This window comes from Danio rerio, chromosome 1, assembly GCF_052040795.2.
Source record: "Danio rerio strain M-AB ecotype USA chromosome 1, GRCz13ab, whole genome shotgun sequence".
Taxonomy (NCBI): Eukaryota; Metazoa; Chordata; class Actinopteri; order Cypriniformes; family Danionidae; genus Danio; species Danio rerio.
In genome coordinates, this window is record NC_141021.1 from 48,576,021 (window position 1) to 48,590,059 (window position 14,039).

A 14,039-nucleotide genomic window follows, 5' to 3' on the forward strand; every position below is an offset into this window, starting at 1 on the left:
CATCTCTCCATCTTGCCAGAATGCTATAGAGAGCATGTAAACACTGGGCTCTTGTGGAGGGTGTTTTGATTGACAGCCCAGACAGACAGACTTCTGATATTCAAGGCCCGGCTCTATTATGCAGCATAATGATATGTCTGCTTCTCCATGTGCATAGGGGGCTGTTTGTGTGTGTGTGTGTGTTTGTATATGTGTTGCGCATGGGGAATATAATCTTGTGTAAACACGAGCGCGTCTCTCAGGTGCAGTCGTATGAATGAGGGTTGTGAATGGGAGAGGAGTCTATCTGAGGAAACAGACTGCAGGAGCTTCAGCCTTTCAGACCTCACTAAAAAACAGCAGTCAGATGATGAATCTTCATTTAAATGCAGCCATTCCACAGCATTTGATTCAATTGTTGGTACCACTTTATTATAAGTCATATGTTCCTATTTAAAAAGTTCGTAGATCCGTGCTAAAATAAAAATGTAGTCACCACACTCTAAAAAAATGCTGCTTTATCAAGACAATTCTGGATGTAATACAGACTGAACTGTTTTTTTTAATTTTTTTAATTAAATTATAGGACCAAATTATACTCAATGTTTGGGTTAGTTTATATATTACCCAATTTGGGGTTAAATAACCCAACATTTGTGCATTTACACAAGCAGTTAACAAAACTAAATTGGATAATTCACCCAAAAATGTTACATTCTGTCATTATTTACTCTCCCGATGTGGTTTCAAACCTAAATGCAAAAGAAGATAGTTTAAAGAATGTTCAAATCCAGTAGCCGCTGACTTATATTAGTTAGATTTCCTTAATTTGCTAAGTTTATGCCAGGCCCGGATTGGCTAATCGGGAGGACCGGGAGAATTCCTGGTGGGCCGGTCCGTTTTTTGGCCACGAGGGCCGGTGTCCCTAGTTCCAGAATCTGTTGCTCTCAGCAGTCACACTTTTTAAAAATAATTTATTTATTTACTTGACCACAGCCTTCTTATTCATTATTTTACCGCAGCTCTGCTCTTTTTATCTATTTTCTCGTAGCCTTGTGAGCAGGATGCAGCCTGCAGGTTAATGATGATATAACTAGATAAGTCACCATTCAACGTGCAACTGTTGTGGTACAGTGGTTAGTACGTTAGATTATGACGTGGCCAATCTGGGTTCGGTTCTTGTCTGAGCAACAATTTTTTTTTTTTCATTTTTATTGTTAAGACATAATACTGTAAGGGTTGTTAAACATTTGAAGTTCTAAAAGAGCTGTTTTCTCAAAAAAAGACGTGACAGTGTAATTAGAAACTGAATTGCAAATAACCTTATTTTAATATAGTCAGTGGTGAACTGAGGTGGGCCGGTCTGAGGCTTGAAACTCCAGGGCTGAAAAAGAGTCCCACTCCGGCCCTGGTTTATGCTTACTTGGGGTTGTTTTGGTCTTAAAATAGAGAATAGGGTTAATGTGATTAATTGGAGATGGAAATGCATTTGCCGAATAAATTCTGAAGTAGCAAACATCACACCCATATGACCAATCAGCTGTCTCCATTATGCCTGCATTATTTACTATTTGTTGCTAGGTTACTAATACTATAGTCAGCCACTCTAAGAACTTGCCAAACTTTACCTAATGCACCTAGTTTGAAGTTTGTTTTATTGATATATATATGTATGTATATATATATATATATATATATATATATATATATATATATATATATATATATATATATATATATATATATATATATATTATTATTATTATTATTATTATTATTGTTATTATTATTATTTTTATTTTTATTTATTTTTTTTGCAAACTTTGAAAAGATTTACTTCACTTTATGATGAAAGCCTGGCTAATGTCTAACTGTGTCCAACAAACGCAAAACCTATCTGTACTTCCCAGTTCCATTAATAAAACATTTTTGATTTTGAATATGCAAGTAAGATTATTGTGAATAATGGGAGATGAAAGCGAATTAGCCTAATAAACCCTGAAGTAGTAAACATTACACCTGTGTTTCCAATCAGCTGTCTCCATTATGCTTGCATTGTTTACAATTGGTTACTAGGTTACCAGTACTATAGTCAGACCCTCTAAGAACTTACTCAACTTTACCTAATGCGCCAACTTTGTAGTTTTTTTTTTTTAATTTTGTTTATTTATTCATTTATTTTATTTTTTATTTTTGGCAAACTTTGAAAAGATTTGCTTTACTTTAGAATAAAAATCTGGCTAATGGCTACCAGTGTCCAACAAACTTCCCAGTGTTTGTACTTGCCAGTTCAACAAAACATTTTGACTTTGATAATGCAAATAAGGTTAATATGAATGAAATAGTATGAATGCAATCGTACCAAATAACGGAAGTGAACAAACTATCGTTTTAATAACGTTCATCCGTGTGTGTGCGTGTGTGTCATGTACTGTACCTTGGTGACAAGCGGGACTGAGTTAGGGCAAACACAGTAATAATGTCTGCTTCTGCAAACAGCTTCTGCAGTCTGTTTCCTCAGATAGACTCCTCTACTATTCACAACCCTCATTCATATGACTGCACCTGAGAGACGCGCCCGTGTTATGTTCTCATTCATTCATTTATTCATTCATTCATTCATTCATTTATTTTTTCGGCTTAGTCCTTTTATTAATCAGAGGTCACCACAGCGGAATTAACAACCAACTTATCCAGCACTTGTTTTACACAGCGGATGCCCTACAAATTGCAATCCATCACTGGGAAACCCATACACACACATTCGCACACATACATACACTTTGGACAATTTAGCCTACCCAATTCACCTGTACCGCATGTCTTTGGACTGTGGGGGAAACCGGAGCACCCGGAGGAAACCCACACGAACGCAGGGAGAACATGCTAACTCCTCACAGAAACGCCAACTGACCCACCCGAGGCTCGAACCAGCGACCTTCTTGCTGTGAGGTGACAGCACTACCTACTGCGCCACTGCGTCGCCCGCGTTATGTTTTTAACGTTTATAATATTTTTACCGCCGATAGACACGAGTTGCTTTCTGTATGTTCAAAACCAAAAAAATCAGTAACAGCAGAACAAAGTGCGTACGTCTTTCCATTTTGGTCCTTTGCTTTTGCTTCCATCACCTAGCAACAGCCGTACACAAAACAGCAGATCGATGATGCAAGCGGTGTTCAGAAGGAAAAAAACTCCACAGTGAACTACATGCACAACAGGTAATTTAGTTTTATTCAATTAACCTATAGCGCATGTCTTTGGACTTTGGTGGAAACCGGAGCACCCGGAGGAAACCCACGCCAAGACATGGAGAACATGCAAACACACATAAATGCCAACTGGCTCAGCCGGGATTTAAACCAGCGACCTTCTTGCTGTTAGGCGACAGTGCTTAGATTCAACTTATAACTTCAATAATTAAGGCAGCAACTTTTTTTTATTAGTTGTTAATGCATGTTAGCTTGTGTGCCTTATATGATAATCACTTAAATCTTCTGATTTAACTGTTTATCACGATGTTAATAGAAATTAACAAGTAATTTAGAGGTTCTGTTTATTCATGCCAACTAATATATCTAGTTAAAATGAGAGTTCACCAAAAAATGAAGGTTTACTCAGTGTTTACTCCCCCTCATGTGGTTTCTTTTTTTGCTAAACACAAAAGAATATATTTTGAAGACACTTATAAACATTTACAAATACAATGGAAGTCGATGACTTTTAACCTTTTTCGAAATATACATTTTTTTGTCTGTGTATGTTCAACACTGTAAAAAGTTGACTCAACTTGAAATTGTAAGGAGACTTGCTGCAGGTGTTTTTGAGTTGACTCAGCTTAAACAGAGACAAGTGTAGTACTTGGGTTAAAAGTTGAGTGAACTCAATAAAACTATGCAGCAAGTCTCCCTAAGTTGCTGCGGCCACACTAGAGTATGAGCATGGAAAATTCAGTCATACGGCATTGTGAAAAGAGGCGGGATTAAACAAGATGATTAGACATTTAAAAAGCGAGGGATTGGTCTATATTTTTCTGTACAGAGAAATCATGTTTTGATCTACTATTGATCTCACACAATCACATGATGTGATTTTGCAGGTCAGACCAAGTTTAAACTTACTAATGCAGCGGCATGCAAAACTTGTCGCATGAGCTGGCGTTTCGGGTCTGCCGCCTGTGTGATTGTAAAGCCAGTGGCTTTACAATTTTAAGTTAACTTATTTGGTTTACAGTGGAGAAGAAAAAGCCTCAGCAGGTTTGAGACAAGTGACAGAAGTAAAGTTATTCCTGTACTTCCAAAAGCGTTACCAGCTGAATTCCCAATTCGTAAAATATTGTATAAAACCACATATCCATTCAATCGACCAGGATGTGTAGTTTCAAATGCCACACCAACCACAAACCCCCTTAAATCGCTTCCCTCAGTGCCTCGCCTCCGTTTAAATACTCTTGCAGCCCAATCCCAGCGTGACTGCAAGGGGTCGGACCTACACCAGACAAAACCAACACGCTCTAACCCCACAATAATGCAGGACCTCGGGGGAATAAAGCTGCTCTCTTTTTCCCACATCCCACTGTGCTCTGGGGCTCTTTTTGTTTACACTGGCCTCACAATGAGTGCTATAGTGGCCCGCCGAAACGAGCTTGTATGGGAGTGTTCTGGGCCTGAATGTCCAGCCAGCCACCGGCCCTGCTCTGAATAAAGCCCCTTTGAATATTGCCAAGACCCCCGCTTGCATTGTCCCGCATTATTCCCCCCGACAATAGATATCACACTTTGGAAGTAATTTTTGTAAAAAAGGGACGGGTGAATCAAAATAGTGGTAGCTTTAAGCTTTTGTTTCTCTCTCTCTCTTTCTCTCTCACTCGCTTTTCTTTCACTCCTCTAGCTCTCTTTCTTTCGTTCCTTTTTTCTTTAGCATCGCACCCGCCCCGTATTCTCTCTTCTCTCTCGCCGGTTTTTCCCCCCTGCGCCTCATTCAGAGTTCACCATTATAGCAGCAAATTAAATAAACCACTCCATTGCCTAAAGCGGCTGCGGGCAGGACTGAAGCAGGGAGTTTGGAAGCACCGAGGCAGCCGTTTGTTGGACTCACTCGCTCGCTCCCTTTCTCAGGCTGAACGAACGAACATACGCAGCACTTTGAGACGGAGCGGAGGATGAGGAGCGGATGGAGGGGGGAGTGAAGAGAGGGTCTCCACCCACCCCTCGGCCTCCAGGAGGACAAAGGCGCTCTTCTCCTTCCTCCAGCCCCCTCCTCAGAAGGCCAGCAGGTACGGGCCGTGGGTTTTCTCTCTCCCTGAGGTTGGTCGTCGGTGGGATGCCTGGTCAGTTGTAAGGGGGGGGGGACAATAGGGGTTTATCTGAAGACCTCGTCTGGGGAAAGGTTAATTATGCGTGGGTTTCTCTGGAGAACAGTGCACTACAGCAGCCATGGTGTTACTCGGGGTCAAACACTGGAAGTGTTTATACTCTGACAGCGTCTTCAGAGGAACATGTGTCGGAAGTGTGTTTGCGTTTCATTTGGGATTATTTTAGTCTCGAGGGTGCGAGGTCTTATATGTTGGAAGTTTATCAATTGATTTTGGGCTCAAACTTATTTAACATAGACTATAAAAAGAGATTTTGGCAACACTTTAGTTTGAGAACCACTTTTCATTAATACTAGAGGCTTACAACCTTTTTGCACTATATACTGTTTGCATCTGTGCAACACTGGTTTGCACTTCTTGTGCCCTCATTTGTAATTGTACTGTATAGAATTATTACTTTTACTTTTTTTTTTTAGATTATATGTGTAATTGTATTTACAATATTATCTGTTATGCACCAGGGTCTTTGAGTAACACAATTTTGGTTCTCTGTATGTCCTGTACATGTGGTTGAATTGACAATAAAACTGACTTTGACTTATTACCTGCAGATTCTTTAGATATTTGACTGTTTAAAAGTACTTCAAAACTATATATTCTGCATGATTTTATTCTACATCCTTAATCCTACTTACTAAAGCTAACTACCTTAATAACCATTGATAATAGCAGGTGATTAGGAGTTTATTGAGGCAAAAATCATAGTTAATAGTTTTTAAATAGCAAGAAATTAACCTTAATATAAAGTGTGACCAAGATTTTTTTTAATGTTATATGCACTGAATAAAAATGATTTAAGGATGATTCCTTGGATTTACTAAAAAGAATTAGTTAAGTGGTTGTAAACAATTTATTTATGTTGAATTTAAGCAAACAAACTAAGTTAAACATTATTAAATGTCATTTTGAATTTAACACATAAATTGTTTGCAACAATTTTGCAGACATTTTTTTTTTCAGTTTGTAGATTCTGATTATATGTGGTGAATAGAAAACTGTTAATAACCATTAATAAAAAACTGTACTATTAAGTGTTTTTACTCTGAATTATTTACAGTAAATTCTACTCCTTTAAGAATAAAGGATTTTACTGGCATCTGTGGTTCATGAAAAACCTACCAAATCAGTGGGATTTTTCCTAAAAGTTCTTTATAATGAAGCAAATTCAATACATTATTAAAATGTTTAGAGAACCTTTTGTTTTTAATTTTTTATTTAAATATTAATGCTAATTTCCTTAAACACAGATGTAGACTCAACAGGTGTAGGTGGAGCTTAAAAGTGACCCAAATGGCCTTTACTTTTGGGAATATAAATAATAACATTTTGCATTTTGAGCTTTAAAAATTAATTTAATTTTTACAAATATTATTTCGCAAATTTTTAAAAAATTTTATTCAGTGTTGTATGCCTAAAATTAAAAAAAGTAACGCCATTCTTTTCTAATCAATTTGCTATATTTATTAAAATAAAATTTAAATAAATGATTAGCACCTTCAAAAATTCATGAAATCTTTGTAAATTGTTTCTTTAGATCTTCAAAATATTCTAAAAATCTTTAATATCAATTCCTTTTGAAACCTTTTGTTTGTAAGTGTAAAGCACGAATGCAGACCCAACAGGTGTAGGTGAAGTTTCGAAGTAACCCACAAACAAACATCACATTTAGGAATGTAAACAACATCATCATGCAATTAGATTTTTAAGATTTGAGTAGGTTCTTTCAGAAGCTTACAATTAACTGCACTCTCAGTCTGAAATATACCATTTTTCATTTAATTTGTTCACATTTGTTTTTAACAGGCTTTTTTTTTTAAATGCGTTTCTCCATCTGATTTTCCCTTTATTTTTTCCAACCCAGTAGTGGTAGCATAGGAAATGATTTATGAAGAAAGCAAGAGAGAGAGACAGGTAGAAAGATGAAGAGCCTAATGGAGCCTCTGAAAGCGAGACGAAACAAAGAGAAGCAAAGGCCAGTAGTGAGAGTTTGTCTTTGAGCACCGCTGGGCTTCGGTCTGGACCGAGCAGAAGAGCCGACCTCATTTACAGCGTCTGCAGACTGAAAGAGGACCAGGAAGAGGAGGGCAGTTTGAAGAGGGCCGTCCTGCTGAGCGCCTCACACTTAACCCTGCTGGGACTCCATCAGGGCCCAAATACTAGCGTCTCCTTGCTGCCCTTTCTGCTAAAAGAGGAAAGAAAGAAGGATGAGGACTGTGGGTGAAGTGCTGAAGGAGGCAGGTAGAGCGAGATGCTTGAAGACTGGAGAGAGAGAGAGTAATGGAGAGATAGATGGAGTGAGAGAGAGTGAGAGCAGAGGTCAGGGGCTCCTCCGAGGTCTGACATTTGAGGCTCAGGATTGTTTTATGAGTGTTGTTAGCGTGTCAGCTCCAATTTGCAGGGCTTACAGGGCAGGGTTAAACAAGATTAGCAGCTTTACACACGTTTATTAGTCAGCTGTTTTTTTTCTTCTTGGCAGGGGGTCTTTAAAAAGACGGAAGTTTCAAAGGGAGCTTGGATTTTTTTTTTTTTTTTTTTTGTTTACTGAGTAGCTTAACTTATGTCTGGCTTTAGGTTGATTTGTATTCATTCAAATTCAAGTTAATCTATGGTCATGTCAAGCCAAAATCTAAAGAAATAAATATACATTAATACACAAAATAATAATAATAATGCTGAATAAAGGAATATTATTATTATTATTATTATTATTATTTTTTTTTTTACAAATTTAGATGGATTAAACATAAAACAATCAAGTTGTCCCTGAGAAAACTCAAAAAGTGGGTTGTTTCGGCCCATTTTAAAGGAGTCGTTTGGAGCATGAGGAATTTGACAGATTTTTGATGTTTAGATTTGTAATGTTTTCATTATTTTCTTAAAGCACATGACCAAACACATTGTGTATAATGTACTGTAAACTTAAAAGTTAAATCTACTCATTTGAAAAGAGTTTTGAGCTCAGTGTTGAAGGTAATGAGTTAATTAAATACCTCCTTACTTCAACTTAAATAGAGTAAGTTCACAGTACTCATATAGATTAGTTCAACTCAAATGGTTTGTAGCAATCGGTTTCCTCAAACAGTTTGAGTTGCCTTAACCTTTTGGGTTTTACAGTTCTTAGAAGAGCAAGGAAATTTTCAGTTTGTCTGATAATATTTTTTCTTCTGGAGAACGTCTTATTTGTTCTATTTCTGCTAGAATAAAAGCCGTTTTAAAATTTATAAAACCATTTTAAGGTGAATATTATTAGTCCCTATAAGCTATATATGTTTTGTCTACAGAACAAACCATCATTATAAAATAACTTGCCTAATTACCCTAACCTGCCTAGTTAACTTAATTAACCTAGTTAAGCCTTTAAATGTCACTTTAAGCTGTATAGAAGTGTCTTGAAAATATCTACTCAAATATTATTCACTGTCATAATGGCAGAGAGAAAATCAGTTATTAGAAATGAGTAATTAAAACTATTAATAATAATGTTTAATAATGTGTTTAAAAAAATCTTCTCTCCATTAAACAGAAATTGGGGAAAAAATAAACAGCGGGGCTAATAATTCAGGGAATCATTCTGACTTTGACTGTATATATTATAACTAATAACTAGGGCCAGACAGAATCTTTAGACATTTTTTTTTTTTGCTATTTCTGCACAGAATTTTGTATTAAGATCTGCGGATTTATGTGGAATGATTTTGGAAGTATCGTGACTAAAAACTTAATGTATTAAATAAAAAACAATACCTTTTTAACTTTTAATCAATGTTTACAATGCAAATCTAATCAGAGTCACTTATTTGGTAAACAAACCAAGTCTCTCATATAATATATCTACTAAAAGAAAGAAAATATAACTTTACAAACTGTATTGTAAATAAATCATTTGAACATTTTCCATATTAGTCAATACTATTACTGAAATTAAATTACAAACTGAATAAATATAAATTTACACACATATACACTAGTAAATAAATTTCTGCACGCACGAATGGGCCTACTAATACTAATATTACAACCTACAATGTAAATATTATAATACTATACTACGCTTTCGTATATACTTATATAAATAAACAGAGTATAATCCTATTCTATCAGATAAAAGTTCCCCATGTTTTTAAACTCCAGATTACTTCTAATCACTCCTACTATTTCCATCTCGATTTAGGGTGCACTAGATTCGGGTCAGCTGTGTTTCTGCACACATGATTGAGCAACTGACACCTGTAAACATTAAAAGAAGCTCAGTACTGTAGGATGAGCTGTGTAAATGTCTGCATATGTCCAGTCTCTCTGGCATGATCTGATCCGATCCGTCTTCTGGCCTCCAGCACTCATTTCAGCTCTGGCTCATTTCTCTCTCAGCGAGCGGCATTTAATTGAATTAGTCCAGCTGCACTGGCACTTGCGCCATTGGCTGGTATTGTGAGCGCGTTTGGTAGCGTGGCACACACAATCACTGATTGCTTTCAGATACGGAGAAATATAATTAGGGTTTTGGAATGGCAGAGAGAGGTGGAGGGGGGTGCGAGGGGTATATTAGAGCCTTATTAGTTTCATTTGAAATCTGTAGATAAATAGGAAAGTTTTATTTGAGGCGTAATGAGATTGTAGCTATTTGGACAAGGATGGGTGACCCTTGTGCATGGATTACAGAGGGATTATGGGTAATAACACGCTATGGCTGTGAGAAGTGGGGTATTGATCTGAGGCGTCTTTGATGTTTGCTGCTGAGGAAACACTGCCGCTTCACACCTACAGATACACTGCGGCGCTACATTTAAAATGCACTCAAAGAGAAACAGGATATATAATGGAAAAGGTAACGTTCTGTCACTGGAGAAAATCTTGTCTTCATTTACTAACTACATTGCCTAAGGTTGTTTTAAACCGGTCAAAAAGAAGATATTTTGAAGAATGTTGGCAACTGTTGACATTGAATTGCATAGTATTTGTTTTATGGATGTCAGTGGTTACTGGTTTCCAACTTTGCTTAAAATGACTTCTTTTATATTCAGAAGAACATAAACACATAATGGTTAATATTTATTATTAACCCAATACAGCACACATCAGTGTAATAAATCATTTCAGTATGAACATGTTAAAAATAATTGAACGTTTTTTGTAAGCAATTAGATGGAAAGGATGAGTAAAACACTGATGTAAATGTGAAACTACTAAATGACTCTAACCTTTGTTTTAAATAACTATTTACAGTGCCTCAATATTCCACACACTTTAACTAATTCATAATGAATAACATTTTTTTTTTAATTAGTAAAATAAACTTTGTTAAGTTAAGAAGCATCATTTATTTGGGAAGCAAAATCACTCAGTATAATGTGTTTGAAATTGTTCAGGTGTTTTAGTATTTGTTTCTTGTTTTAAGCTCCTTTAAGTCCTTTTTTTCAGAAAACAAGATGTGAAGTTATTTTGCTTCTTACGTAAATGTATCTTGATTTGAGAGCAACCAGAAAACTTTGGGATTAAGTTTGCTTTATTTTTCTGACACTTAAGCAGATTTTTTTCCCATATTTTAAGCTTCAAGTATGCAATCTTTTATAGTAAATAGTTTGTCAATAAATATATCTTGATTCAGGAATAACAAGAGAACAAGACAAGTTTGCATTAACTTCAATTTACATATTAATTGCTAAACTCGAAAATAAACTGCAAACATATCTGTTCACACAGATATTCAAAAGTGACTAAAAGCATTGTATTATTCATTTTATTTAATTCACCTTATTGTAACATTCAACAACTCTGTTAACAAATAAAATACTTTTTTTGAGGTAGCTTGAACAATCAATTAATAAAAAAAACACCAATTCCTCACTTTTGGACTTTAATACAACAGTAAATATTAAAAAAAATGAATATAAAAAACTAATAGCACCTCAACTTAAAATACCTGGCAGGCAATCCCAAATTTACATATCTCACAGTTTGCTATGGCAATGTTGTCATTATCAACTTTATAATACCTCCACCACAGACATACTTGCACTTTCCGGTTCTACTTTGCCTGTATTTAACCAATAGCGTCTCTGCAACAAAGTGATGTCATGCCGCACTCATTGCTGTTTCTGTGTGAAGTCAAGAAAGAGGTCTAACTCTGTGTTGCTGTAATTTATTATTACCAATAGAAACGTCAAAGAAATGTCCCAATTTTACAGTTTATGACCGTATTTCTTAAAAAAAAAAAGGCAAACACCAATGTTTTAAAGTACTAACATCTACACTACTTAACTTTGTTACAAAGACAAAAAACACAACCATATGTGGATGAGAAAGTCATGATTAATCAGTGCTCATCACAAACAACTGAAGGTGTTTTTGAAATTATGAACGGGAGGAGATTTCCCCTGATATGTAAAGCGCTTTAACTGTCCAGAAAATCACTTTATAAGTGTAAGAAATTATTATTATCATCATTATTATTCTTATTGTTGTTATTATTCTTATTATTATGTTTATATTATTTTGTTGTTGTTGTTATTATTATTTTTTTCTTGTTGTTGTTTTTGTTGTTGTTATTATTATTATTATCATTATTATTGTGCTGTTGTTTTTTTATTGTTTTTATTATTGTTGTTATTATTATATTCTTATTTTTGTTGTTGTTATTATTGTTATTGTTATTTTTATTATAAAAATACAAACACAAAATTAGATTTTTAAAATACACATAAAACTTCAGTGTGCATTACTCAAGAGAATAACACACAGACAAAAAAACATAGTAATGTCAAATATAAAGCATAAAAAATGTCATGCAGGAAATCCTGGGAAAGTTCATTTATGGTTATTTATTCTATCTTTTCAGGAAACGTACTGTTAAACAGGTTGTGGACTTTTTACCGCTGAAATCGCAGACATTTTTTACAAAGCAGTCTTGCTGTTGCTGTTATTGTTACTGGTGACATGCAACTTTAAATCCAGCCCAGTCCTTGCTTGATTTCTAATCCACCTCTGGAACTTCATCCACTGGCAACATCATACAAAAGTACAGCTAACAAGCCCAGCTGCATAGTGGTTGAGCAGAAATGTTTTTCTTTCTCTTTACTGGTGCGTAGCAACCAGTGAGCAGTGGAGAAGCCTTTCCTTTTCTTTATTTTACCACAAACCTCCAGCATCAAGCCACTTGTGCTTTGTCAGGAACCCATCGGAATGGGCCTCTAATGAAGCACACGAGTGTAATTGGGTGCACGCTGACATTGTGGGATACAGTAAAGCAGGCGTTAACAGTAACCTGCAGGGGGAAATCTGCCGACTGCTCTTTGTGTTCATCGATAACACTGGCAAACTGAAAACTTTGACTATTTTTGACAGAACTGGTCTTATAGATTACTGTGCTCTGGAAAATGTGGTTTTCTTTCAGTTTTTTTAGTTTAGTTTTATTTTTCATTTATCTAAATAAATTTATTTGGCAAGCAAAAATAACAATAGACCATTTAATGTGGTCATGTCATTGCCACATGAACATTTCCTGCTTGTTATTAAACTATTTTAAAACTGTATGGAGGCAATTCATTCAGAACTCAATGTTAAAACAGCTATCATAATTTTATTTATCAACACGTGTCTCTTTTTGGAGTCTCAGAAGCTAAAAAACAGTAAAAACAAAAAATGTAATTCTTTAAAGTTTATCAAATTGGTTTGGTATTATTGTATACTTTTAAAATATTAAAATGTTGGAGCAACTATGGTGCTTTAAGCTTGTTTATTTACTGTCCAGTTAGTGTAACAGTATATAACTAGTATATCCTAACTGTTAAACTAGCTGTACTTTTGTATGTTGTTGTCAGCGGATGAAGCTCCAGAGGTGGATTATAAATCAGGCTGTACTTAAAGTTGCATGTCACCAAAACAGCAACAGTGATCTCAGCGGCAAAAAAAAAAAAAACGTATACGTGCTACGGTAAAAATCTATAACCTGTTTAACAGTAATTTTTCTTAATATATATATATATATGTATATATATATATATATATATATATATATATATATATATATATATATATATATATATATATATATATATATACAATAAATAACCGTTAATTCCCTGTGTGTCTCTTTTTGATTCTCAGAAGCTAAAGAAATAAAAAATGTAAAACAGGAAATGCTTTGAGACAATTGTTTTTGTTTACATCCCTCGAAATGGTCTATATAGTATGTTTAAATATTCATACTTTTGTATGTTTATTTTATTTATACAGTATATTTACAGTTAATAAAACAGTAACAAAAGCTTTTAATTCTTTAAAGTTTATCAAATTGGTTTGGTATTATTGTGTACTTTTAAAAAACTAAAAATCAGAATCAGAATCAGAATCAGTTTTATTGCCAAGTGTGCTTCACACACACAAGGAATTTGTTTTGGCTACAGAAGCTTCCAGTGTACATAAAGCAACAAGTGACAACACAATATAAATTTGTAAAAAAGAAATATGATAAACATTAAACAGAGATGGAGTTAAAAAAATCTGGATGTTAAATTGTATGTACAGATTTGCTATAAATATACAGGTTATACGGTAATGTGTACAAATGCGAATGGAGAAAGAATTGCATTGTATGTTGATATAAAGTGCTGTGTACAAGTAAGTATGAGAAAGTATTGCACGTTTGTTGCACAGTTGGAGAATATTTAACTGTTCATGAGGTAGATGG

General features: G+C 34.9%; 1 protein-coding gene across 19 annotated transcripts in view; it reads left to right on the forward strand.

Moving 5' to 3' along the window:
- The window catches only part of LOC147837491 (uncharacterized), a 238,757-nt gene that overhangs the window by 140,646 nt on the left and 84,072 nt on the right, over window positions 1-14,039 (forward strand). For 3 of the 19 annotated variants that reach the window (XR_015476962.1, XM_087237715.1, XM_087237720.1), the window contains exon 1: window positions 5,002-5,254. The exons of the other annotated variants lie outside the window; for them this stretch is intronic. Coding sequence is in view for 2 of the 3 variants with exons in the window: in XM_087237715.1 (XP_087093841.1) it covers window positions 5,152-5,254 (103 nt within the window). In the remaining variant the exon portion in view is untranslated. Of the gene's footprint in view, window positions 1-5,001; window positions 5,255-14,039 lie in introns of those variants that run through there. 19 annotated transcript variants of the gene reach the window in all.